Source organism: Carassius carassius, chromosome 35, assembly GCF_963082965.1.
Source record: "Carassius carassius chromosome 35, fCarCar2.1, whole genome shotgun sequence".
Lineage (NCBI taxonomy): Eukaryota > Metazoa > Chordata > Actinopteri > Cypriniformes > Cyprinidae > Carassius > Carassius carassius.
The window spans coordinates 16,818,241-16,844,286 of record NC_081789.1 but is presented as its reverse complement, the minus strand read 5'-3'; the positions used below and the strand labels follow the sequence as shown (position 1 = coordinate 16,844,286).

At 37.7% G+C, this 26,046-nt stretch overlaps 3 protein-coding genes across 4 annotated transcripts in view; 1 reads left to right on the top strand and 2 right to left on the bottom strand.

Moving 5' to 3' along the window:
- Nucleotides 1-424: 424 nt before the first annotated feature.
- Nucleotides 425-6,752, bottom strand: hhatlb (hedgehog acyltransferase like, b). Its single transcript, XM_059524124.1, has 12 exons — nt 6,577-6,752; nt 5,713-5,833; nt 4,962-5,029; nt 4,763-4,876; nt 4,455-4,649; nt 4,134-4,343; nt 3,869-4,040; nt 3,623-3,767; nt 3,439-3,474; nt 3,142-3,343; nt 1,093-1,234; nt 425-985 (listed from the first exon to the last, which is right to left on the bottom strand). Exons 2-12 carry the CDS (start codon nt 5,816-5,818, stop codon nt 783-785), a joined length of 1,593 nt encoding a protein of 530 aa, XP_059380107.1. The 5' UTR covers nt 5,819-5,833; nt 6,577-6,752; the 3' UTR covers nt 425-782.
- A 2,363-nt stretch (nt 6,753-9,115) lies between these two features.
- gars1 (glycyl-tRNA synthetase 1) lies at nt 9,116-15,031 on the bottom strand. Its single transcript, XM_059524636.1, has 17 exons — nt 14,750-15,031; nt 14,299-14,400; nt 13,489-13,591; nt 13,171-13,312; nt 13,001-13,089; nt 12,239-12,315; nt 11,723-11,868; nt 11,452-11,601; nt 11,183-11,345; nt 10,940-11,104; nt 10,740-10,846; nt 10,481-10,627; nt 10,260-10,345; nt 10,072-10,181; nt 9,894-9,987; nt 9,618-9,808; nt 9,116-9,532 (listed from the first exon to the last, which is right to left on the bottom strand). The coding sequence occupies exons 1-17, from the start codon at nt 15,008-15,010 to the stop codon at nt 9,407-9,409; spliced, it is 2,259 nt and encodes a 752-aa protein (XP_059380619.1). The 5' UTR covers nt 15,011-15,031; the 3' UTR covers nt 9,116-9,406.
- Nucleotides 15,032-20,965: 5,934 nt separating this feature from the next.
- ctdspla (CTD (carboxy-terminal domain, RNA polymerase II, polypeptide A) small phosphatase-like a) overlaps nt 20,966-26,046 on the top strand; it is a 55,427-nt gene continuing 50,346 nt past the window's right edge. Inside the window, exon 1 of one of the 2 annotated variants that reach the window (XM_059524634.1) lies at nt 20,966-21,370. In XM_059524634.1, coding sequence (XP_059380617.1) covers nt 21,295-21,370 — 76 coding nt within the window. In that variant the 5' untranslated portion in view covers nt 20,966-21,294. The remainder of the gene's footprint in view (nt 21,371-26,046) is intronic. The other variant, XM_059524635.1, reaches the window with a different exon arrangement.

The following is a 26,046-nucleotide window of genomic DNA, read 5'->3' as shown; positions in this document are numbered from 1 at the left end:
TCAACAGTTTATTACAGTCACAGGTTACCTTAATAATTGTTGAACAGACAGAAGAGAGTTTATGCCAGTTCATATAAATATCCTAGATTGAAAAGGTTTAATGAAATAAAAGATCTTGAATGTTCTCAGTGACATTTATGCTTTTGTTAAGAGTCACAGTTTAATTTAAGCAACCGAGATGTCATGCAGGATGAGTGTCCCGGATGATCGATCTCTGTCAATTACAACTTTGCCGTTCGTTTATTTGCAAAAATTTTAAACATGAATAAAGTTCCCAAAAAAAGTATAAAAAACAACTTAGCAAGGTGACAAAAAGACATACACATATAGTCACTATTGAAGATTACTTTAATGCATATCACAAATTCAGAAAACAGTCTTTGTGATTGTTAGTACTACATTATATTTATATAAGTACATATTAGTTATATTTATTACGTATAGATGTGAACACTAAATATTTGTATTTCACATGAATTGAAACGGTTATAAAATTTATTGTAATAAAATCCATCCTCTAGGTTTTTAACAACAAATCACATACTACAACTCTTTTACACATGTAAAACTGCCACTAATTTAAAAAACAGCCAATAGGAGTAAGGTCTGTAATGGTGAAATAATCTATAAATCTGTTTTGAATGATTACTGATTACTGTTGAATGAGTACTGTTTTTGTTCATAATTCTAGATTACCATTGTCTGCAGAATTCATAAGAAGACTCAAAATGTTTAAGTAAACCTGTAAGGTTTCATCAAAATGTAAGCCTCGTGTGTAATCTCTACTCCGCCTTTTGCTTGTTTGGGTCCACAGGCTGGGCAGCTGGGCAGTCTGTCTGGGTGGGGCTGGGGGCTGTGGGAGTGGGCACTGGAGGGGGGATTGGGTCTGGATCATCAGTCAAAGCCTGTCTTCTTTCCCTTTCCTTAATCAGCTGAATCAAGCAGTAGGTAACGAACATCACAGTGATGGTGGTGAAGGGGAAACCTGAGAAACAATATACGGTTTATCAATATTTTTGAAATAACAGGGAAAAAACATTAATATATATATATATATATATATATATAATACAAATATCAACAGTACTTCACCTTTCAGAAACATCCTCTTGGCAACTAGTTTGGCAAATTCAAGACTGTTCAGTACCAGGACATTATAAAGGACAATTGTCCAGAAGTTGAAGGTATTAAACACAGCCCTGATCCTGCGTGACATAGATTCTGATATCGCCATCTGTGGGTGGAAGTAAAGATTTCTAGATGAGCATATTGCTTATATTACCAGCAATTTAACATTTAACCACGAGAGAGAGCTCTAGAGAACATTTTTTAGCAGCAGTGATTTAACATTTAACCACGAGAGAGAGCTCTAGAGCAGGGGTTTTCAAACTGTGGGTCGCGACCCACTTGTGGGTCACAGAATGGAACAAGGTGGGTCGCACAAAGTCACTTGGCTGCAGCTAAATTTGCGTTTCAATGACACACACACACACAGTTCAGTCTAGGGCTGCACGAAAGTGACGAGTGGGAACGGTGCGAGGCCGGTGGAGTGATTGGAATTGAGCGACACCTGCTCGACTCACCAGTCTCGAGAACCACGGAGGAGATCGGAAGGATACAAAAGAGGAGCGTCCGTCTCCCCGGCAACTCACTCCAGCCCACCGCCTCGAGCATCCTCCTTCGCCCTGCTCGATGGCACTGCGGATTCACCTCAGTGCCGAGGGATCTTCGGCACCGCGTCCCTCCTTCCTCCCAGGCTTCGGCACCAGTCTAACACATTAAAAACTTCTCAATCACGGGAAGGAGGAGGCGGGAACCGGGAACCCACTCGTCACAATGATATAGCCCACCAACATTAATAAGGACTGCAATATCCTTAGTGTGATTTTCGAATTGCAATTAAGTCCGCGTGCTTTGCGTGTTTTGAAGCGCGGGCGCGCACGAGTTGTAATAACAGTGAAGGTCTCAGAGCAATGTCATTAAAAGGTTCAATCGGTCCGCATTATTAAAAGAGAAAAACTTGCTCACTTCAATACACTATATTCCGCATGAGATTGCATACACCAGAAAACAAATGTTACGAAAACGGTTTCAGGTAGGCCATGTTCATTCATTTCTATCGTCCGTTTGAGCTCTGTGCACTTTTTTCGTTCGGGAAACGGTTTGTAAAAAGCATTTCACATGTACAGGGTGAGCAGTGCACAAACGCAGGGTTAATTGTAACACTACAAGATTTAAACATTTCCACATAACAAAATGCACAAAAAAATAATGCAATACTCCTTGACGTATCATCTCTTTTTAGAGAAAAATTTGCCAAAGTTCAGAAATCTTTTGAAGATATTGCTGAACATTAATTTAACCATTGCTAAAATAAATTTCTGCCTGAACTTAATGTCATCCAGTTTTTTTTTTTTTTTGTTTATTTAAAACGAGACACATGTTTATTATTATTTTTTACCTATTTCACAATTATTTTAATCTCCAAACAGTTTTAGATAGTTCTGCTTTGCTTCTTATGCTTTTTCTAAAAAAAGTGTTGGATTGTGCTCCGTTCTCACCGACACACACGGAAGGATCGTGAATGCATTTTCTGCAACAAAACACAGCAGCGCAGATTACAGTTCACTGGAGTGAGCCTGTTTAACGTTTTTATGGACACTACATATTCTAAAGTCTGTAAACAAAAATTAAAACTTAAATATTAATAGTGATTTTTTTCAGGTGTAGGCCTACTCTAAAATAAAAAGGTTTTTTTTCTTAAATACTTCATTTCTGTCATCAAACTTTTAAGTAAGATTAGGCTTAAAGTAATATCAACCTTTTTTTTTCCTCAAATATTGTGGTGGGTCATGAAATAGATTACACTTGTCTAGGTGGGTCGTGGAATGGAAAAGTTTGGGAACCACTGCTCTAGAGAACATTTTTTAGCAGCAGTGATTTAACATTTAACCACGAGAGAGAGCTCTAGAGAACATTTTTTAGCAGCAGTGATTTAACATTTAACCACGAGAGAGAGCTCTAGAGAACATTTTTTAGCAGCAGTGATTTAACATTTAACCACTAGAGTGTGCACTGGAGCATCCAAGACATGAGAAGAAAATCCAGCAAATTATTCCTGGTCATCTTTCTTTAACTGACCTCAATAGAAATAAAAGGTTCCATGGTGAATAACTTGGCGGTCCACAATTCAAGATTACGGCCAAAGCAGTTTAAGAAAGCCCAGATGAAAACCACCCAGCCTGGTCCCAGCCAGAGCGCTGCGATGCCAAACGTGCACAGAGAGGCTATCAGCTCATCCAAAACATTGTCATGCTTCCCACCGAGATAGTTATAAACATACCTGTAAAGATGACAGCATTCTTTGTTAAAATACTAATGCGTGAAACAGTATTGTTTTGGTTAAAATTCTAATAAAAGTAACCATGCTGGTCATACTTGCAGAGAAAATCATTTATTCCTCGATCAAAGTGTCTGTAAAAAAAAAAAAAAAAAAAGTATTTTTTTTATTTTTAGAATTGGCAATACTTTTTAATTTGACTCATCACATCAAAATCTATTTTATTATAACTTTTAGAATAATGAAACAAGAAGACATAGAATGACAAATTAGCTCACTCACGTCTCAGAGAACACATAGAGCATTGTTATACATTTTGGTGGTTTGGGAGGGTCCAGATGATCCAGTCTTGATATTGTGTTTATCACTCCGAACATCACCGCTGCTTTCACCCAATCATACACCAGATTTAAATAAGCCAATCCAACTGCATGGTCAAAGAAGAGAAAGACTTTTGTAGTCTTTTTGACATTGATTAACTAGCAAAGACTAGACTAAGTTAGCAAATACAGGTAAACACATACATACCAAGGGCCCAGTCTGAGATATTTTTAAGAAGCTTCATGTCACTTGGTATGGTCAGAATGTACATGAAGTGTAGAAGGACTGCCACTATCATAATAACCCCCAGGTGTAGCAGGCCCTGAAGGGAAATGTTCCACATCTCTCCATCCTTCCTTGTCAGGTTAGGGTTATTGGCCTGCCGGGTCAGAGGGCAATGCTATAAAATCACATTCCAATTATATACAAACCAATCAAACCATAATTTCCTTCAGTTCATTTAGTTACGAACCTGAATGTAGTACTTGTCGAAGGTCATGATGGGTCCAAAGTAAAAGAAGGGAAGGTAGAAGTTGTACTTGAGAAGCTCCAGGATGCTGTGGTTTCCATCTTTCTTCTCACAGTTCTCCAGAGCGAAACTCATACAGCGCATGATGGTGAATCCACAGCCGCCGTAGAACAGAAGAGGACGCAGCTCAAAACTGCCAGTCACAAACCCTGCCTGAAAGATGAGCCACCACAAATGAACATAATCATAAATAGTTATGATCATTTTTTTTTGTTTGGTTTTACTGTTTACACGTTTTACATTTTCAGAGTGTCAGAAACATACCTGCCAGGAAATGAAGGGCTCCATTTTAAAAGTGGCCAGTGTAGTGAGTCCAGCAACGAAGCAGAGCCACCTGAGCTTGACCAGAGAGATGCTATAGAGCAGCACACAGTGGGAGAGGATGAGCGTGACGTAGGCCCAGCCCATACTGGTGCAAACCGCCAGCATGCCATACACCATGAACACCAGAGATCTGTACTGTGGCATGAGAGAACATGAGAGAATGATTTTCTCAGGAAGGCCATATATAGTCATGCCTTCATTCCTTAATTCACATATAATATAGATTTGCATGGAATTTCAAGAGGCACCTGTGGAGCCAGCAAGGAGCAGATCTTGGCAAAGATCACATGACCTGAGAGCGCAAAGATGATATGCTCTCGAAACGTAGAAAACCACATCATCCACTCAACATCAGCCGTATCCTACAGAGTGATGTGGATCAATCAGAATCAATAACCACAATTTTAGATATACCCATAATGTGAAATTATACTGACAAAATCTCACCATTTTTCTGCCAGAGTAATACCATCCTGGCTGAACACTGGTCTTGAAGGTTTTTCTGTTGGAATTTGCTGGATGTGGATAATCATGAGACAGTTACTAAATATGATCAAATATTCATTTAAAGCAGGCTTCCCAATCTAGGGTTCATGAGGAAAACTAATAATAGGAAAGCTAGTAATTAAATCATAAAAATGTCAAACAAATGTATATTTTGTAATTTAAACCAACACATAATAAAGCACTTACTAAAAAAATATTTAAAAAGATTAAATATTTGATTTCCCTGTGTCCATTCCACTTTGTAGTTGTAAAATTATTTTAATATTAACTTAAAATATTCAGTAAATATTGTAGTTAATTAATGGATGTGTATAATATATGGGGGGGGGGGGGACTGTATATTCAATGCAAATTTGGTAGCTTTTGTCACAGACCCATAATAATACCTCTTTCTCTTCTCTGTCACTCTGTTTCAGTCATTCATTCTTTGGTGTATTAATACTGACATATGATCCCTGCTGCGTACTTTGCATAGCTTTCTGAGGATAGCAGATCACTGCTCTGTCTTTTTCCTCATACAATATACAGTAGTACTATTTTTGTGCTCTAATGCGATGTTTATGAGGAAGAAAAAGAGCTCAGGTGGATGTAAAATGGTAAAAGCCTCACAGAAACCACTCTAGAAACATTATCTTTCCAGTGACATCATTTTAGGGTCACATCCGAACAGTGTGCATGCCTTCATACTTACAGCTGGATACATCAGATATCCATCTGGCAGCCCAGAGCATTGCCATACACAGCACTACATTATAAAAGTAGAGCTCATACCTCGGAAGAGCTGCTTTGACCCCCATTGTGTGCAGGACAACCTAAGAGAGTTTGAATGAATACAAATCTGGTGTCAAAATTGGTCATTAAAATATTTTGCAATCGATTAGGATCCTGCTAAAAATACTACTTGGTAATTGATAAACTACTATGGAATGAAAGCAGTATATTGCAGTGTTACTGTAGCTTAACTTGTAGAACAATAACGCTAGCAACACCAAGGTCACTTGCACCACAATGCACTGAGGAAATGAATCCTGTAAATGTACTTTAAGTCTCTTTGGATTGCATTAATAAAAATGGCACCAGTCATTACAATATAAATTATATGTTTAACACTTTCTAAAAAAAAAAAAAAAAAAAAATTGATGAACTGAAAACAATTTGATCTTTGTGGGCAGGGCAGAAGTTTCCAATGATTTGGATTGTGTGAGCAGGAAGCATCTACACTATGTGAGCTCTTGCTATTTTTAGCTGGCCTATTTTCTGCTTTGATTGTATTGACTGAAGCATCACACTAAAATATAATTTTTACATCACAGCCAAATCTTTTATCTTTTTTAACCAGCAGATGATTCTTTTCTATGTTTCTCTTCTCAGGTGATTTAAAGGTATGTAGTCAAACACCAATCTGGTCTGCATTATTTAATGACATTTGTTATTGAGAGAGGAACCATGCAGGTAAGTTACCAGCTTATCAGTTCAGCTATTTTGTCAAGTATTGGATTTTAATGTTAGTGGGTCATGCTGCCAAGCAGATTTTAGAAACACCTGTTTTACTAACCTTGAGCACTGCAATGCCACTGTAACCCAAATACTGAAAAATCCTCTTGAACTTTAAACAGTGGGAATAATGTAAAGAAAAGATCAGGTAAATAACAGTCTAACGCATCCACTCTGTTCCTACAAAGTGTCAGTTGCATAAACTGCCTGTTGGGCAGTTGCGGACAGTTAAAGGTGATTGGGAGATGTATTTATATTCATCTGAAGCAGCCCATGGGGCGGATCCATTGTGACATGTTGTATCAAAGGGGGAAGTCGTGGCCTAATGGTTAGAGAGTCGGACTCCCAATCGAAAGGTTGTGAGTTTGAGTCCCGGGCCGGCAGGAATTGTAGGTGGGGGGAGTGCATGTACAGTTCTCTCTCCACCTTCAATATCACAACTTAGGTGCCCTTGAGCAAGGCATCGAACCCCCAACTGCTCCCCGGGCGCCGCAGCATAAATGGCTGCCCACTGCTCTGGGTGTGTGTTCACAGTGTGTGTGTGTGTGTTCACTGACCTTGGTGTTGCTAGAGTTAAATGCAGAGCACAAATTCTGAGTATGGGTCACCATACTTGGCTGAATGTCACTTCACTTCACTTCATCAATAGAAACAGGCTTGAAACTCCATTGCTTGCATACTGAATGTCCTACATAAGAAACGGAAGAAGGGTTAGAACAAAAAGTGTAAATGTAAAAATACATATTAATAATAATAATAAAATCTAATAAGAATATAAAAAATGTGACCCTGGTTTTGTGGTCCAGTCATAAGGGTAATTTTTTTGAAATTGAGATTTATACATCATCTGAAAGCTGAATAAATAAGCTTTGCATTGATGTATGATTTGTTATGGAATCTGAGGGTGCCAAAAAAGTCTAAATATTGATAAAATCACCTTTTGAAGATGTCCAAATGAAGTTCTTAGCAATGCATATTAATGATCAAAATTTTTGTTTTGATATATTTACAGTAGGAAATTAACTAAATATCTTCATGGGCCATGATCTTTACTTAATGTCCTAATAATTTTTGGCATAAAAGAAAAATCTATAATTTTAACCCATGCAATGTATTTTTGGCTATTGCTACAAATATACCCCAGCGACTTAAGTTTTGTGGTCCAGGGTCAAAAATATAATGTGCTTACTTAGAAGAAAAAAAACATTGGTTGACAAAGGGGAGAAAGCATCGAGAGAGACATGTCTCACCAAGATGAGAGGCAGCGATTTTCTATTATCCACATAAAAAAAAAAAAAAGAAACCGTTAGAGAGGTCAGGGGTCTTTGAGAGCAGGAATGTTAAATAACATTGGTAGTCCAGTCTATGAGATAAGCCATGAGATAATACAAGCTATATAAAGATCTTGGGCAAATCTCTGAGCGTGCAGTACTGTTTATAACTGCTTTTACTGTAATAATATCCAATTGTTACTCCGATACCAGCACAGAATCCCCTTATCAGTACATTATTTTTAAATGGTGAGATAAATGGACTCATAATAGATTGGGCTATTGCAGTCCCCTAATTTAACTTAAATGTATTTTAGGCCATTAGCTCTTTAGCAGCATTTAAGAAAAGCCAGGAGCCCTGGCATACATTCACACTCCTCCACACCTGTTTGTCCCAGGGTCAATGCTGTTTTTGGATGACAATTTAGACTGGGACACCATTTTGTACCCTGAATAAACACCCTTCAAAAATAAAAGAAAACGATTAATATTAGCACTATTTCCAGTTCTAAATGAAACCATTGTCTATGCATACCATATTAAAAATACCTGAAATACTGTATTTAGCCATGATGATTTGAATTAGTGAGTCCTGACAGATCAGCAGTTTAGTTAGTAGGCAGAACAATGTCACATATTAATATTCCGTCTTAAATATTATAAGCTTGTCTGAATATAGATTAGCCCCTCTAGGTCAATCTTCATCAACAAGCTTTAACCTGAGAACCATTAAAATCATTAACTGTTAAACTAGTTCAGAGATCCTCAAATCTGACTCGCGAGATCCACTTTCCTGTAGAGTTTAGCTCTAACCATAATCAAACACACCCGAGTTTGCCAATTAATGTCTTTAGGATCATTAGAAAATCACTGGTAGGTTTGTTTGATTAAGGTTGGAGCTAAACTCTGCAGGAAAGTGGATCTCGCAAGCCAGATTCAAGGATCACTGAACTAGTGGTTCTCAAAAAGAGGGCCGGGGCACACTAGCGGTGTAAGCAAAAACCCCATGCAAATCCATATAGAAATCAAAATGTATTTCTGTTAAAAAGATAAATTAAATACCCCACACACTCTTTTTTTATATATAAAAAGAACACGGTTCTTGAAATGGTTTCTGTTAATAAAAACATTTAAAAAATAATAGCCAATAGTCTATACTGGGGTGGCTTAGAATGTTGTCTTGGAGAAGAAGGCCCTTGGAGTCAAAAATGTTGAAGTCATGGCATGGAAAATCAGCTGGCAGGTGTTACACCCCCACGTGGGGCCAACATACCAAACACATAATTAATAATAATAATAAAAAATAATAAAAAAATAGACAACACACTGTTATAGGTCCAGAAAGTGCTGGCTTTATTTATTTGAAACATACATGTGATTTATATCTTCATTTATCAACCCATGGACAGGAATGGTGAAATCATCCTTAGGTCATTACAAAGCTTCCTTGAATTTTAAAGGAGAACTTAATAACAATGGTTCCAGTTGTGTGAACATCTGGTGTACATTGATTGCTTGTATATTATAATTGCCACGGTTTTGATCCTATGAATGTAGATGTAAACATGTCCGTTGACTGCCTGACAGTGAAAAGGCAGATGAGATAGACAAACAGACAGTCTACTCTTCCAAAGTTTCCTTTTTGCTCGTTTCCTGGCCTTCAAAGATTGGGTACTTGCTTTCCACTTCTGCCCATGTGATTGCACCATTGGCCAGGTCACGAACGATTTCGGGCAATTCGCTAACCTGTAAATAAACATATATATATATCTCAGTAAAACGGTCAACATGCTGCCTCTATGAGTGAACTGAAGACACAGAACTGCTTTACCTCAGCCCTAATCTGCCTCATGGAGTCACGGTCTCTCAGAGTGGCCGTGTGGGGCGTCTTATTAACCGTGTCGAAATCAATGGTGATACCGAATGCCACACCAATCTCATCCGTTCTGGCGTAGCGTCTGCCAATAGATCCTGAGGAATCATCCACCTTGTGGGAGACACCATTTCTGGTCAGGGCTTCAGCTGTAGAGGAAAGCATTAATTGTGCATTATTATTTAGTAAGCATCTATACATTTTTATAAGTAATAGTAGAGTTGTACTACTCACATAATTCTCGAACAAATGGCATAAATTCCTGATTTTGGCTCAATGGAAGGACGGAGCATTTATATGGAGCAACTGTGGCAGGAAAGCTGAAATACTGAAGATAAAGAAGTAAACTTCATAAAGCAAGATGAACATATAAAAGTGTTAATAACAGAATATATCAGCATACAGCATTTACCGTTCTTTGTTCGTCACCCTCCCTGATACGGAATGTGTGCTCGAAGATGGAGTACATGATTCTCCCGATGCCAAAGGAGGGTTCGATTACATTAGGAACAACCTCCTCAACTGTGAAGAATGAGAAGTTAATTAATATCTGTTATATATTCTTATGTTGACATTAAAATTGTAGCTTCTGCCTCTTACCATGCAGGGTCTTCTGGAACCTCTTGACGTTGACCATGTCCTTGGTGAGTTTGAAAGTCTTGCCCTCAGTCTCAATAGTGAACTCGCTGCATTGAGAGAGGAAACAAGTACCAAAAATACCTGCTTTAGCTCTTACTACTGGTTAAAACACTATGATATTGCTTTATATTTGGGGGTCATTGGCATTAAAAATTTGAAATGCTCTTTTTAATGCTACTCACCCATTCTCGTTGAGGAGTTTCTCCTGTTCTGTGATATAACATTCATCACAGATGGCCAGGTACTCCATTGCAAGCTTGGCATCCTTCTTGTAAGCTTTGCCGATGGCTCCTTTGTTTGCCTCAAACTGGACAACATTTACAATTTTGTGTGAAGCAGTTAAGGAAAGAGAACTAAGATTCTGTGCTGAGAGGGTTTAGAACCCATTCAAATGCTTTGATAATTGTAGTTATTAAGATCTGCAGAACGCTGAAGGATATGGGTTCCTTTAAGGGTTTCTCAGCAACCAGAGGGACTTTGGTGGCCCGTGCGTGGCACAAAAGATCATAACATGAGCGATCAGCACACCCCACGATCTCAATCCACCCCTAAATAAAAACAGTATGAAGAAACACACAAATAAACACCTAATCCATGAGACAGGTGAAATGAGAAGGTCCTCAAGCAAACACTGAACGTACATAAGAGGTTTTGGTCTCAGCATCCCAGCAGTCACAGGCGTAGTGGGCCATCTCATTATCCATGTGCTGACGGAAACGAAGCTTGTCTTTTGCCACACCAACTTTGATCAAATAAAGGTAGATCCTTCCAATGAAGTAACCCAAAACGGAGTTGTTGATGATGCCCTACGCAATACAAAATCTATTACTACAACCAAGGTGTTAATTATGATCAATACATCATAAATGAGATTGATCTCTGACCTGCTCCACTGCATCACCCAGCCTCATAATATGGGCAGACTGCCCACTAGTCTGTGCTTTGGATGAGTAAAGCATGATCTCCAGATCAGCAACATTAGAGAACTTGGAATGAACCTTCTCATTCGGATCTACAAAGTGCTCAATCTCAGCCATTGTAAACTCTCTATGGGGAGAAATATTAACTTCAGAACATTGTAAAAATCTTAACGGAAACACATGCATGTGACACCCAAATAACCAAATGTTCAAAAGGAAATCATAATCTGCACCTGACACGAATCAAGCCAGAGCGAGGGGAGATCTCATTCCTGAAGGAGTTTCCGATCTGGGCAGCAGCAAATGGAAGCTTTCCCTGGTTGAACTCCAAAAGACGTTTGAAGTTGAGGAAGATTCCCTGAGCAGTTTCTGGCCTCAAATAGCTATGGAAATAATATAGCCCCAAGTGTAAAGCATCATTTTCTTAGTTTGGATATATTAAAATGAGAGCATGTAGTCCGGTGCTGTCCAATTTACTTTACATTTAGCAGAAGCCTTACTTACCCTTGCATGTTGCCCCCAGGCCCAATGGAGGTCTGGAACATCAGGTTGAATGAGATGGGAGGTGTGAGATCATTTCCTGTGATGGGAGACTTAACATTGTATTGCACAAACAAATCTGCCAACTCCTGCTGAGTGTAGTTATCCATCTGAAAAAAAAAAAAAAAAACGGTGTAAACCCATTACTAAGTAATTTTACTAAACATTTAAGACCCGCTCACGCAATTTTCACGATAACTATTTTAGCGCCCACGTCAATGGATAATGCTGCAGTTATGTCATCTGCAACTTTAGACACTCAAGCTTAATAAAATACTGTGAATTATTTTGGCTATCAATGTTTTTATAGTTCATCAGCTGAAAAAAACTATGTAGTTTCTCTATTGTAATCGATGATTATAAAAACGCATTGTTTATACAGATATCGTTCTTGGTGTGTGCATCAAATACTCCTTTCGCACACCAAGTTCAGCTTATAAAAGCTAGCTAGAAATGTAGCATTGCATCAGTGAGACATACCTGGGTGATGACACCCTCCATCTCGGTTTTCTTTTCTGCCGAACATTTTTTGTCACTCATTAATTTCTGAAGATGAGCTAAAAGCAAAAAATTGCAAGCATTTTATTACTGTTTATTTAATTACATTTTAATAATGGAAATATAATAACTGTATGACTGGTACTGATATTACTGTATTAACATAAAATAACTTTAAATAACTTTTAATAGACTTTATTTTATGCCACCTTGAACTAAATGGTATAAGAATGAAGGATTATTATCATCATTCTAGAGCAGTTTACTAGACAAAAATATTGTATATGCCTCTGGAGTGTAAGAGTCATCAATATATTCAGTCTGTTTTTTGCAAACAAGTTATTTATAAGCAGTCTACATTTAGCTTAAATAAAGAACTTATTCATTTCAGTCACGTTGGTGGTCTACAAATCATGAAGTCTGCCTGGACGCCTATTAAAGCCTTTATGATTCTTACAGATCCCATTGTTTTCTTTTACTCCTGAACATCTACAGCATCCATGGAGTCACATCAGACGATGGCTCAATGCATTCAGATTATACAGTACTACTGGAGTGGTTCTTACTATGAGAAAATAAAGAAGTGAAGTCTGCACACTGAAAACTACTGCTGCAGTGTGCAGACTTCACTTCTTTATTTGATTATATTATTCAGCGGTCTTGCACCTGCATCCTATTTGGATGTTTGGGATGTGCACACCATTTTTGTGTTATTGAGTCTTACTATGAGAAACCATGGCAAACCTTTAAGCAGATGGTCAGCACGGAAACACTCTCCGTTCTTAACATCCTTGACCATATAGTCTGCAAACTTATCCACATGCCCTGACGTCCTGAAACGCAACAAAAACACTGAGTAAGAGTTCCAGAGATTATGAACAGATTCAATAGAGAATAGCTAGACGCATGCTCACTTCAGAACGGGTTCTGGTGTAAGCATGGTGCAGTCAATCTCCAGAATCTGCTCCTCCTGGATGAAGTGCTGCCTCCAGACCTGAAGAATGTTGTTCTTCAGAGCACATCCAACCGGCCCAAAGTCATACAGCCCACTCACACCTTTTACACACACACAAACAAAGCAAACTATTAGTTGCACTAGTTAACCGTAATTTCTTTTATGAGTAGTTGTTCATTACAATTATGCTAAGAATAACCTTTAAAATTCAGAATAAAGGTAAAATGAAGCTATTCAAATATTTACATGAAAAATGACAAACGCCAAAAACACTCACCGCCATAGATAGCAAATGCCTGATCGTAAAAGAAACGTCTTTTTAGAGTGTCTTCCATCTTGGTTCGGTCCACAATGTCATCTTTGGGTTGTAAGGCAAGCTCCTGCAAAATGGAAAAAAGTCAAACAGATTGTGTAAATTACAGGACATACAAAACTACATTTACTAAAAGTTCATTATTCAAGCTACCAGTTTTCTGGTTTTTAAAAAGTGTCTAATGTGTTTGCACTACTAGCTTAATCAAACCGAACTGTAAAAAAAAAAATGGCTGTTTTCAAACAGGTTTCCAGAACACTCCCACCAATCCTAATTGGTTGGTCTAACAAACACGCCCAAACACACACCATTGGTTGAACTAGTATAACTGTTGGCAGACCTATAGAGTGCAACAGTTGGGTTCCTGAGATTAAAATCCCATTAATTTTTTTCCCCAACTCGAAAACCAATAAAGATCTACTGTGCCCACATCATTTCAACTTATGTTGTACAAAATTGTTTCTATATATGATACACATATTTGAAACTTGACTTTCATTTTATTCAAATCAAAGTTTGTAATGTTGTGATCTCTCTCTTAGCTGATTGGCTTGGTTTATAGCTCATAAAGCTTTAACAAAAGACTTTTTAAATAGCTCCATGGGAAAAACGAATGGAAATAAGTGAATGGAAATAAGTTACTCCTGGAAAAGAAGGCAGGCACTGTTGCACTCTATAGTTGTTTATACATATACAACTGAGACAAGAGAATGTATTTAGCATTAAAACGACTCATTTCCTTCATGTAATAAATGACACGATAACATTTCTCACCTTGGCCTCAAGGATTCTCTTGCGAGCTTTCAGTTCTGCCACGGCCTTATTGACATCTACTTCAGGAGCGTTTTCTGTCTTCAGTTTACGCACAAGATCACCCTATGGGAATATAAACAACCCAAAATGCTGTGTTTAGTTTATTATTATGGCTCCTAAATATAAGAATACAAATGCATCCATCAACATTTCCCAGAAACAAGTCGAGATTCGTTTTAACGATGTGTGATTTCCTCCACCCTCAGTCTCCATTGGTTTCTGCACTGTTATGTCAGAACGACTCGAATCAAACGTGGCACTGACAGACTGAATCATCAAGGGGTATAAACTCATAAAAAAGCCTAAATAATGTAAAAAGCAGATAGGTCTTGAATGCAATGCATATCTCTGTGAAACACTAAAGCATATTATATACGCTTGTTATTGTCTTTCATAATCGTGTTAACGTTACCTGCTCCTTCACTGCTAGCCTCAATGGAGCCAGAACCTCTTCAATACTGCCATCCATATTCTGTCCGTCCGTCATCTCCAGCCACGCGCTTCTCTTCTTATTCTTCCACAAACAGCCCGACAGGGAGAGCGCTCTGATCGGAGGGGAACCACACAGGCGTATGGGACTGGATCGGACCCTCGGAACCGCGCGGACGGTGGCGATCTGTGAACCGGTCCTGAGGAGGAGGAGTGCTGATGTTGCGATCCGCACAGACAGCATGGACCGAGAGGAGGAGCAACCACACCGCGGAACTGAATGATGAAATCCCCAGAAATGAGTAAGTGACGGCGGGAATTCAGTTCGGTACTTTCGCCATTCTTTTTTTTTTTTTTTTTTTTGTATACCGGTATTTGAAATGGAGTTGAATTGAAAAATGGCAGATTCGTCACACCCTCTATGTTTTACTACGATTGTCATTAGACATAAATAAACACATAAACAAATTTCTCAATAAGAGGAACGAAGTAAAAAATAAAGGGCTTCTTGTATTATTAAATATTCTGTAGTATTTTTAATGTATTTATCTTGATTTCTTGAAGTCCACATATTGGGTGGGTAAGTAAATAAATAAATAAACATTAACCACCACATGAAAAAAAAAAGATAATTATATAATGACTTATTGAATTCCACACCTTGTGAATGAATGAATGATAAATAAAATAAATAAATAGCAATGCTTTTAAAAGTAACAATAATAAATAATTTGTAACACTGTTTAATACAGTACATCATATATTACAATAAATATTATACATTACAATACATTGATACATTAAAAACACAAAATACTGCTACATAACTTCAAAACAAGGAAATTATCACTCCATTGTTCTGAAACTAGAAGAACAGTGGATTTGGGTCTAATTCAAATTATATCAGTGACTGGGCACTCAAGAAATAAAGTCAGCTCGTGACAATTGACTTAATCTGTAGTTGTAGTTATGCATTACTATTATTAGTACTGACTTTTTATTTCAAAGAACACCTGGCCAGCTTATTCTATTTATATATAAAAAAAAATTCCTGATGTTTGTTAGTCTCCAATCTCAAAATAAAAAAGAAAAGAAAAATGGAAAGGTTTTAATTCTAGTCAATGAAAGTTCATAACTCCAGTTTTAGTTCATTGCATGGCCCAGGACTGAGCCACTTTGACCAGGCTCTGTACAGTAGGTCCAAGCTCTGCTGTAATTTCCTGTGGTTCCCACTGGTGTTGGAAACATTCCTCAGAGATTTTTGGTCCCTATTAACATAATAGCATCACGCAGTTGCTGCAGATTTGTCGGTTGCACATCGATGATGCGAATCTCCCGTTCCAGCACACCCCAAAGCTGCTCTAATGGATTGAGATCTGGTGACTGTGGAGGCCATTTGAGTAAAGTGAACTCATTGTCATGTTCAAGTAACCAGTCTGAGATGATTTGAGCTTTGTGACATGGTTCAATATCCTGCTGGAAGTAGTCATCAGAGGATGGGTACATGGTGGTCATAAAGGGATGGACGTGGTCAGCAACAATGCTCAGGTAGGCTGTGGCATTTAAACAATGCTCAATTGGTACTAAGGGGCCCAAAGTGTGCCAAGAAAAAAAAACCCACACCATAACACCACCACCATCAGCCTGAAGCGTTGAGACAAGGCAGGATGGATCCATGCTTTCATGTTGTCTACACCAAATTCTGACCCTACCATCTGAATGTAGCTGCAGAAATCGAGACCCATCAGACCAGGCAGCATTTTTCCACTCTTCTACTGTCCAATTTTGGTGAGCCTGTGTGAATTGTAGCCTATGTTTCTTGTTCTTAGCTGACAGGAGCGGTACCCGGTGTGGTATTCTGCTGCTGTAGCTCATCTGCTTCAGGGTTCGACGTGTTGTGTGTTCAGAGATGGTATTCTACATATCTTGGTTGTAACAAGTGGTTATTTGAGTTACTGTTGCCTTTCCATCATCTCTAACCAGTCTGCCCATTCTCCTCTGACCTCTGACATCAACAAGGCATTTTTTTCCACATAAATGCCGCTCACTAGATATTTTCTCTTTTTCTCTGTAAACCCTAGAGATGGTTGTGTGTGAAAATCCCAGTAGATCAGCAGTTTTTAAAATACTCAGACCAGCCCATCTGTCACCAACAACCTGTCCATGTTCAAAGTCACTTAAATCCCCATTCTTCTCCATTTTAAATCTCGGTTTGAACTTCAGCAAGTTATCTTCACCACATCTAGATGCCTAAATGCATTGAGTTGCTGCCATGTGATTGGCTGATTAGCAATTTGTGTTACCAAACCATTGTACAGGTGTACCTCATAAAGTGGCCATTGAGTATATGTGTATATGTCCATTTAAAATGTATAAACTTTATCAGTGTGGTAGCAGAACATTGAGAAGTTCACTATGACGGAGTGCAGCTAATACATTACACCTAATTATGAATAGTGTAGAGTTCAAAACCTGAGTAGTTCAGGATATTACTGTTAACAGTGTTATGATTAGATATCAAAGTGTGTGTCAGGAGCTGTCAAAGTTTCACTGAGACTATAGCAGCCAAAATGTAATAATATTATACAACCCGAATTCCGGAAAAGTTGGGACGTTTTTTAAATTTTAATAAAATGAAAACTAAAGGAATTTCAAATCACATGAGCCAATATTTTATTCACAATAGAACATAGATAACGTAGCAAATGTTTAAACTGAGAAATTTTACACTTTTATCCACTTAATTAGCTCATTTAAAATTTAATGCCTGCTACAGGTCTCAAAAAAGTTGGCACCGGGGCAACAAATGGCTAAAAAAGCAAGCAGTTTTGAAAAGATTCAGCTGGGAGAACATCTAGTGATTAATTAAGTTAATTGATATCAGGTCTGTAACATGATTAGCTATAAAAGCTTTGTCTTAGAGAAGCAAAGTCTCTCAGAAGTAAAGATGGGCAGAGGCTCTCCAATCTGTGAAAGACTGCGTAAAAAAATTGTGGAAAACTTTAAAAACAATGTTCCTCAACGTCAAATTGCAAAGGCTTTGCAAATCTCATCATCTACAGTGCATAACATCATCAAAAGATTCAGAGAAACTGGAGAAATCTCTGTGCGTAAGGGACAAGGCCGGAGACCTTTATTGGATGCCCGTGGTCTTCGGGCTCTCAGACGACACTGCATCACTCATCTGCATGATTGTGTCAATGACATTACTAAATGGGCCCAGGAATACTTTCAGAAACCACTGTCGGTAAACACAATCCGCCGTGCCATCAGCAGATGCCAACTAAAGCTCTATCATGCAAAAAGGAAGCCATATGTGAACATGGTCTAGAAGCGCCGTCGTGTCCTGTGGGCCAAGGCTCATTTAAAATGGACTATTTCAAAGTGGAATAGTGTTTTATGGTCAGACGAGTCCAAATTTGACATTCTTGTTGGAAATCACGGACGCCATGTCCTCCGGGCTAAAGAGGAGGGAGACCTTCCAGCATGTTATCAGCGTTCAGTTCAAAAGCCAGCATCTCTGATGGTATGGGGGTGCATAAGTGCATACGGTATGGGCAGCTTGCATGTTTTGGAAGGCTCTGTGAATGCTGAAAGGTATATAAAGGTTTTTGAGCAACATATGCTTCCCTCCAAACAACGTCTATTTCAGGGAAGGCCTTGTTTATTTCAGCAGGACAATGCAAAACCATATACTGCAGCTATAATAACAGCATGGCTTCGTCGTAGAAGAGTCCGGGTGCTAACCTGGCCTGCCTGCAGTCCAGATCTTTCACCTATAGAGAACATTTGGCGCATCATTAAACGAAAAATACGTCAAAGACGACCACGAACTCTTCAGCAGCTGGAAATCTATATAAGGCAAGAATGGGACCAAATTCCAACAGCAAAACTCCAGCAACTCATAACCTCAATGCCCAGACGTCTTCAAACTGTTCTGAAAAGAAAAGGAGATGCTACACCATGGTAAACATGCCCCGTCCCAACTATTTTGAGACCTGTGGTAGAAATCAAAATTGAAATGAGCTCATTTTGTGCATACTTTCTCAGTTTAAACATTTGCTATGTTATCTGTGTTCTATTGTGAATAAAATATTGGCTCATTTGATTTGAAAGTCTTTTAGTTCTAATTTTATTAAAATTTAAAAAACGTCCCAACTTTTCCGGAATTTGGGTTGTAAATGTTAGTGATGTACCATCCCAGACAGTAAATCAAAGTAAATGTCTACCTGTTAAAATAAGTAAAATCAGTTATTATCAGTAACATTAGCCTTCTCTATTATTGATCAGTGATAATTACTCGATTAACACTTTACTGTTCGACCACAAGATGTCAGTATAAGCACACATTTAAATAGTGCCTCATCTTTAGCAACTGTGGAATAACAAAAGGTTTAATCTATCAATTTATTTTTCTAAAGTCATTCGCTACAAAGTAAACACTTTCACTTCTATATAATTGATATAAATGTCATCTATTAGTTATATGCCATTAATAACCTATTTTCATTCCAAATGCAGTCAGAGGAATATTCTGTATTGCTAATGTTTTATTTTGAATATATATACAGTACAGACCAAAAGTTTGGACACACCTTCTCATTCAAAGAGTTTTCTTTATTTTCATGACTATGAAAATTGTAGGCATCAAGGGCTATTTGACCAAGAAGGAGAGCGATGGGGTGCTGCGCCAGATGACCTGGCCTCCACAGTCACCGGACCTGAACCCAATCGAGATGGTTTAGGGGAGAGCTGGACCGACAGAAGGCCAAAGGGCCAACAAGTGCTAAGCATCTCTCGGGGAACTCCTTCAAGACTGTTGGAAGACCATTTCAGGTGACTACCTCTTGAAGCTCATCAAGAGAATGCCAAGAGTGTGCAAAGCAGTAATCAAAGCAAAAGGTGGCTACTTTGAAGAACCTACAATATGACATATTTTTTAGTTGTTTCACACTTTTTTATTATGTATAAAATTCCATAAATAATTCCACATGTGTTAATTCATAGTTTTGATGCCTTCAGTGTGAATCTACAATTTTCATAGTCATGAAAATAAAGAAAACTCTTTGAATGAGAAGGTGTGTCCAAACTTTTGGTCTGTATAATTATAATTTTTTTAATACTATAAGTAATTTAGCAACAGCACCGACCAACAAACACAAGATATCTATTTTAATGGTCTGGCATTGTGTATATTTACATAATTTATATTATTTATAACATTAGACTATAATATTTATAATACATAACATGTATTATTATTTTAAAAAGTGAGCAAAGAAAGTAAAAAATGTGATAAGGTATTTAAATAGGCTGTAAAACTAGTTGAAGTGATGGTTGCATCACACAGGCTGCCTTATTAAACATTAAGATCAAACACCCACCTTCATAAAATATTCAGTAACCCTCCCACCTCTCCCTGTCAATAAACCATTTCTGAAATCACTGCAATTTCTCTTAGTATCTCAGCAAAATCAATTCCCTTCTAAACAATAGATGCCTACTTAATGTGCTATAGATTATATAGTTCTTTAAGTCGGTTTTATAGGATTGCTGTTTTGAAATGAATATGAATTTGAGTTATGCTGTTGGAAGTGAGAGCTAACAAGATTAATTATGATTCAAACTAATCAAACTGTTACTAGAAAACAAGTCAGAAAACAGCAAAGTGGTTAATTCAACAAGAATTAGAGTTGTTATTTTTTCATGTGTACAACAATGTCTTAATATCTTACATTTCATTTGTATTAAAGAAATGTATTTGTACATTTTTGCTAGAAATAGTTTAATATACAGTGTATTTTTGTTGTTCTAGAAAACAATGATTTAAAATGTTATTCATATATTACATATATTACGTTTTAAGGTGACACAATATAATTAATAAATTCTAATAAATTATAATCAATAAATAATACATGAACAATTGGAATAAAATTGGATTAAATAATTAGTAGATTAATTATTTTGTTGTTGTTGTTGAAAATACCTGCATGTACGTTTTTTTTTTTTTTTTTTTTTGCCAAATTATCGTTATAAATTAATAACACACACATTTTTACATTTTTTGACAGTGTCGCTGATATCAAAAGTTAAACTAGGTTTAAAAAGGGGGGAAGAAATGTTACCAGGTGCATTTTTGCAAAGGGTAGTTTCACACGGTCACATCGCGTGTGTGCGCGCGCCCACACACACACACACACACACACAAGAGGAGAGAAAGCGCGGCTGCAGATCAGACTCTTTGTTATTACACACTCTGTCACTGATCTCCACAGACCTCAAATCACCCAAGGGCTGAGATGTCGCTGATACCCGCCATCTGACAGGAGCATCTCGTGTCGCACCGCTCGCTGTACGCTCTTGAAGTGTGTGTTGTATGTTTATTTGGATGCGGTGGTGTAAATAAGATCGTGTGCGGTGTATGGTGCCTCTGCCATCTGGACTCACACCGCTAGCTCGCTAGCATCAGGCTAGCTGAAAATTATTACAACATAAGTGACCGAGGAGGAACAAAATCCCGTTTCCATGGACAACACGTCCATCATTACCCAGGTAGCAAATCCAAAGGAGGAAGACATCCTTTCTTCGTGTCAAGAAAAAGGTAAGGCGAGTGGCCGCTGTTTATTTGACTGGATATTGGATGTTTTTGTTTTGACAGCGGAATCACTGCGGCTTTGCTGCTGATGCTCTTAAGATTTTATTAAACCATGAAATTTGGTTTAAAACCACGATTTGAAAGACTAATGGTTATTTTCTGAAATATTAAAAACGTGACATTTTCTACCATCATTATTACTACTATTATAGTTATATATAACATGTCTCATGCCGAATGTCTTCATATTCCATTGGAAATCAAGACTAAAATATTGAATAAGAAATTGAGTGATTTTTGTAGTCTATGTTTGCCAGTTTCTGACTGAGAATAAAATAAAAAGTGTTCCAGCCTGCTGCCTTCTTTTCATGGTATTAAGCCTCAATCTGTTTGACATGAATGCACTCTACTTGATCACAGTTATCTTCCTAAGCATCAAAGCAAACAATCTTAATGCTTGTGTTAGAGCCATGTTAAGTGGATCAATTATGTTATTCCACTGAACTCAAAACATTGTAAAACTGGCTTTGCCATTTTTTATTTAATTTTTTTTTCCTGTGCAAAGCTTGTTTTCTGTTCAGATATGTACTGTATAGAGCTGATTGGTCGCTCCTGAGGAAGTATCTTAATCATGATTATGAATGTATTTTTCCTGTATTATGTATAGATCTCTGCATGTCAAATCATGCATTATTATACTGGTCAGAAGTGTTTGATGAAACAATCAATTCAACTGCTAAACATTTAATAATGTGGTATCAGATTCTAATTAAATTCCAGAGCACCTCTATAGATCACGCGGAAAACCAGCTCCACTAATACTAGAAAGAGAGCGTTTAGCCCCATTGAGGTCTAGTGCCTGCTTAAGTCAACACAACACGCACTGATGTGAGATGAAGTTATGAGATTAGCCCGAAACGAATTAATTTGAGTAAATAAATCTTGCAAATTGTTTTCATGTGGCTTTCGGCTGCTTTTCTGAGGATAACGAGACAATATAAACATTTTACAGCCACTTAGAGCACAAACAGATGGTAGTCCACATGTTGGGGGTCTTAGAAGAGAGAGGAGCAGAAGAACTGGGTCTGGTTCTGGGATGTAAAGCGACCTACTGCTTCCCTGCAATGAAGTTGGATCATTTGGTTGAGGATGCCTCCACTATGAGAAGTCTGCAAGAGAGGATCACATGACAGAGGAATCCCTCATGTCCTGATATCATTATCTTCACGGGCAGTTAATGCACTCTTTGATTTAAGACGAGAAAGGATGCCGCTAAGCTTGAATTCTGAGATGCGGTATCTTGCAGTTAAAAAGAGATTAAGTGGATTGCTCTGTTGTCAGCCAGGGTGTTTTGTTTTTGTGATGAAGTGGTAAAGCAGGGGTCCTGAATTTTAATTTATGCACGTCCATGTTTCAAGAGCAGGAAAGCATACTGTTGCAAATCTAGCCATAGCTGCCACCTCTTGAGTAGACCCTCTATGGCATTATTAATAACGTCTTGGTGATTATATGAACAGATTTAGGGTGACTGATGAATGAAAATAAGGAATATTCTTGGTTTAATACAAGTTAAGCATAACAAGCAACATAAAATACTTTCAATGTCCTTTTGTTTCTTAAAAAAGTGTAAATTTAGGTTAAATTGAGATCATCAGTTTGGCGGCTTGGGCAGAATATCCTTAAACACACCCCTCCAACCGTTAGATTTCTATGAGTGGGAGACCGAGATGAGGAGTGCAAACATAAAACCATGCCCGCTATTCAGTCTTTTTTTTGTTTGTTTCAATATTCCTTTTCCGGTTCACGCAGACTTTAAGAGTGTAGGAGAAGCTACAATGCAGGACTGTGCCCTAAAACTTCTGACACTGGCAGAATTTCATTTGAGGTCAAATTTGATCGCAGTAGTCATTAATCAACTGTCAGCGAATGTGTCAGACTAGTGATGAAAAACTATAGGTTTTGGCCTAGGATCAGAGGAATCTTTTAGAATTTGCAAAATTTGTCTCAGGAAGCCAAATCGTGGCCAGATTCGCAACGGCTTAAAAACCTGAAACAAACTACAAAAAATGGATGATTTAAACACCTTCACAGCTCAGCAAATCTGTACAAGTCATCCTCAGACGTTCGTACTTATGAGTTGACAAGTCATGTATCCAACATGACTTGAATGCACCATAATATAAAAGTTACAACGGAAGAACTAATGTAAGTGTTTAGCTTCACATTTCTGCCTTTTCTCCAAAATTTGGCCCAGTTGCCATTGTAAGTGCCTCACCATTACCTTTCTTTTTTATAAACAAGGAGCGAATTAAACTTAATTATGATGATTTTGTGATAATTAACATTACACCACAAATTGAACTTAACTTTTATTGAACCTGGAAGTTTCCTTTAACTTCAAATTACATTTTTAAATGAAATGAAGTCCACCAAGAGGGGTTATGCACTATGACCTTTCATATAAAAAGAGAAATGTAACAATACTTAAATTTGCTTGATGCAGCTATATGGCTGGGAATTTCCATTGCTATTGCAGCTTTTGCTATTCAGAGCTTTCTGTGGAATTACATTTAAAGAATCTCATTAAAAGATGCCACTGTCTCCTAGCTACAGCTAAAAAGGATAATAAAGCATAGCTTTCGAGGTTTGTCATGCAGAAACGCAACCTCCCTTTCCAAAATGAAGCTTTGCACACCAGTCCCCTCATATAGTGTAATGTAAAGCTTCCCTAACCCAGTGGCCTTGGATTTTGGTCACACTTGCTGAATATTTCAAAGCCAGATGGAGATATTTTTAGAAACATATCAGTTTCACTGTAAGCAAAGAAGCGTCTGACAAATTCATGTCGTGTTTTAAATGCGGTGCTGGTGTTGGTGCTTATAGATTGAACCTTTATGCATAATGGATAGAGTTTAATGAAGTTGGGATTGGAATCTCATTGCTGAGGGATTCGGGACAAATGCAGTCACAGGTGATAAAGCAAATCCGGTAGTAGACGCACATAATGGATGAGGTCATGGAGACTTCTAAGGCTTGTTAAAAGCTTTTTTTCCCTTAAGTCTCTTAGAAAAATGGTCAGTCAAGGTCAGGCCGTCTCCTTGCCACTTTATTTGGGAATACTCTCTCATTTTGCATTCTTGTTGCAATCTTAGCCTTGCATACCGAATGTGGTCGGGCGTACAGTCTGGAAGCCTTTTTTGGTCTCTGAGTGAGCAGCAAATTACAAATATGTGCTCATTATTTTTGGTTGATTAGAGTACACATTATATTTGATTGGAAGGCATGAGGCCTTGTTTTGTCTGTCCACAAAAATTCATGTAGCATAAGCGTTAGGGAATTGGCCAGCTAACATCAGGAAACACAAACTAATCGCATCATACAATCAGTATGACATGCTATTTTCCAACCAACTGTAAAAACAGTCCCTGTATCATCTATCTCTGGTTGGCATCCAGTCTGTTTGGTTTATGCAGCTTGTTACATTATGATTTATTAGCCTAAAGCAGGCTTCACATTGTGAGGGATCGATTCTTGCAAATTTAACAAAGGGTCATGATGGATCATGATGATGGCACATAGATGTTTTTTCTTATGGATGTGCCAATATTAAAATTATGTTCAGTAAAAATTATTGATTTTAAAATGCTACAATTGATAATGTACAGTATGAAAATGAATATTAATTCTGAGTTTAGCTAAAGTTTACATTTAACAGTGTCATTAAATGAAGTAATATTGTTTTACTTTTTCAAATGAACTTTAAAATGAGCTTTAGACGTTGGCAAGGGTAATGTGAAAATATGGGAAATTATCATGCATAACCAAATTTTCAGCAAAAAACTGCTAGTAAATAAAGTAGAACTCTTAATATCGGCCTGTGATCAAAATCACACGTCCCTACTCTTCTTTTTTTTACTTTATTTATTTGAACAGGGACACTGTAAAATATACATTAAAATACAAATATATATACATAAAATATACAAATATACATAAAAAAGGAGAGATGCATTATACTAGGTGGTAGAACTTATGCTAATTTCCACCTGTAGTCCCTGTGGTTTACTTTCACTTTTAATCGATTTTTTGGTGAAAAAACACTATAGACATACACATTCATATGGATGTATATGATTAATTGAGGTGAGTGACGCATTTCCACATCATCGAGGAGAAATTCTATAAGGACGTCTCTGGCTTCTCCCATCATGCTCTGCTCTTAATAAATAGCCTTTTGATACACAATGTGCTAATAAAGTTCAGAAGGAAGAGTTTCCCCGGCACTTGAAGGCTATCCCTAGGATAAAGCCTCATGCCCTCATGGGATGAGATTGAATTGAATCAAATGTACTGTAGTGCTCGATGCTCAGCCGGACTGACCAGCTTTGCTTTAATACATCTTAACTTTCTCAGGTATCATTAGATGAGCCGTTTACCTAAATCAGATTAGGAAGCATCTGAGCATGGATGTTTATCCTCACACAGCTCACGCCACCTGCCAATTAGAAGCTGCTTGGCATCTCCTACAGGATCATATTTTACCAAGGAAAAGCCACCAACACTGTGGTCCTTGTGCAATGTGGGCTTGTCACCTTATATTAGCTATACTATTTTTGTTTTACTTTTTTAATCTGACAGTTTAGACATTGGCACAATTAGTTCTCAGTGTTAGTTCTTGTAGA

What these genes read in the sequence shown, in the direction of transcription:
- gars1 (XM_059524636.1), bottom strand. Translation starts at nt 15,010, where the DNA reads ATGCTGTCTGTGCGGATCGCAACATCAGCACTCCTCCTCCTCAGGACC. An exon ending in GGCTAGCAGTGAAGGAGCAG is followed by an intron (nt 14,401 to 14,749) that starts GTAACGTTAACA and finishes ATATTCCCATAG; the next exon opens with GGTGATCTTGTGCGTAAACT. An exon ending in AGAGAATCCTTGAGGCCAAG is followed by an intron (nt 13,592 to 14,298) that starts GTGAGAAATGTT and finishes TCCATTTTGCAG; the next exon opens with GAGCTTGCCTTACAACCCAA.
- hhatlb (XM_059524124.1), bottom strand. Translation starts at nt 5,818, where the DNA reads ATGGGGGTCAAAGCAGCTCTTCCGAGGTATGAGCTCTACTTTTATAAT. An exon ending in GCTCCTTGCTGGCTCCACAG is followed by an intron (nt 4,650 to 4,762) that starts GTGCCTCTTGAA and finishes CTCATGCCACAG; the next exon opens with TACAGATCTCTGGTGTTCAT. An exon ending in TCGACAAGTACTACATTCAG is followed by an intron (nt 4,041 to 4,133) that starts GTTCGTAACTAA and finishes CTGACCCGGCAG; the next exon opens with GCCAATAACCCTAACCTGAC.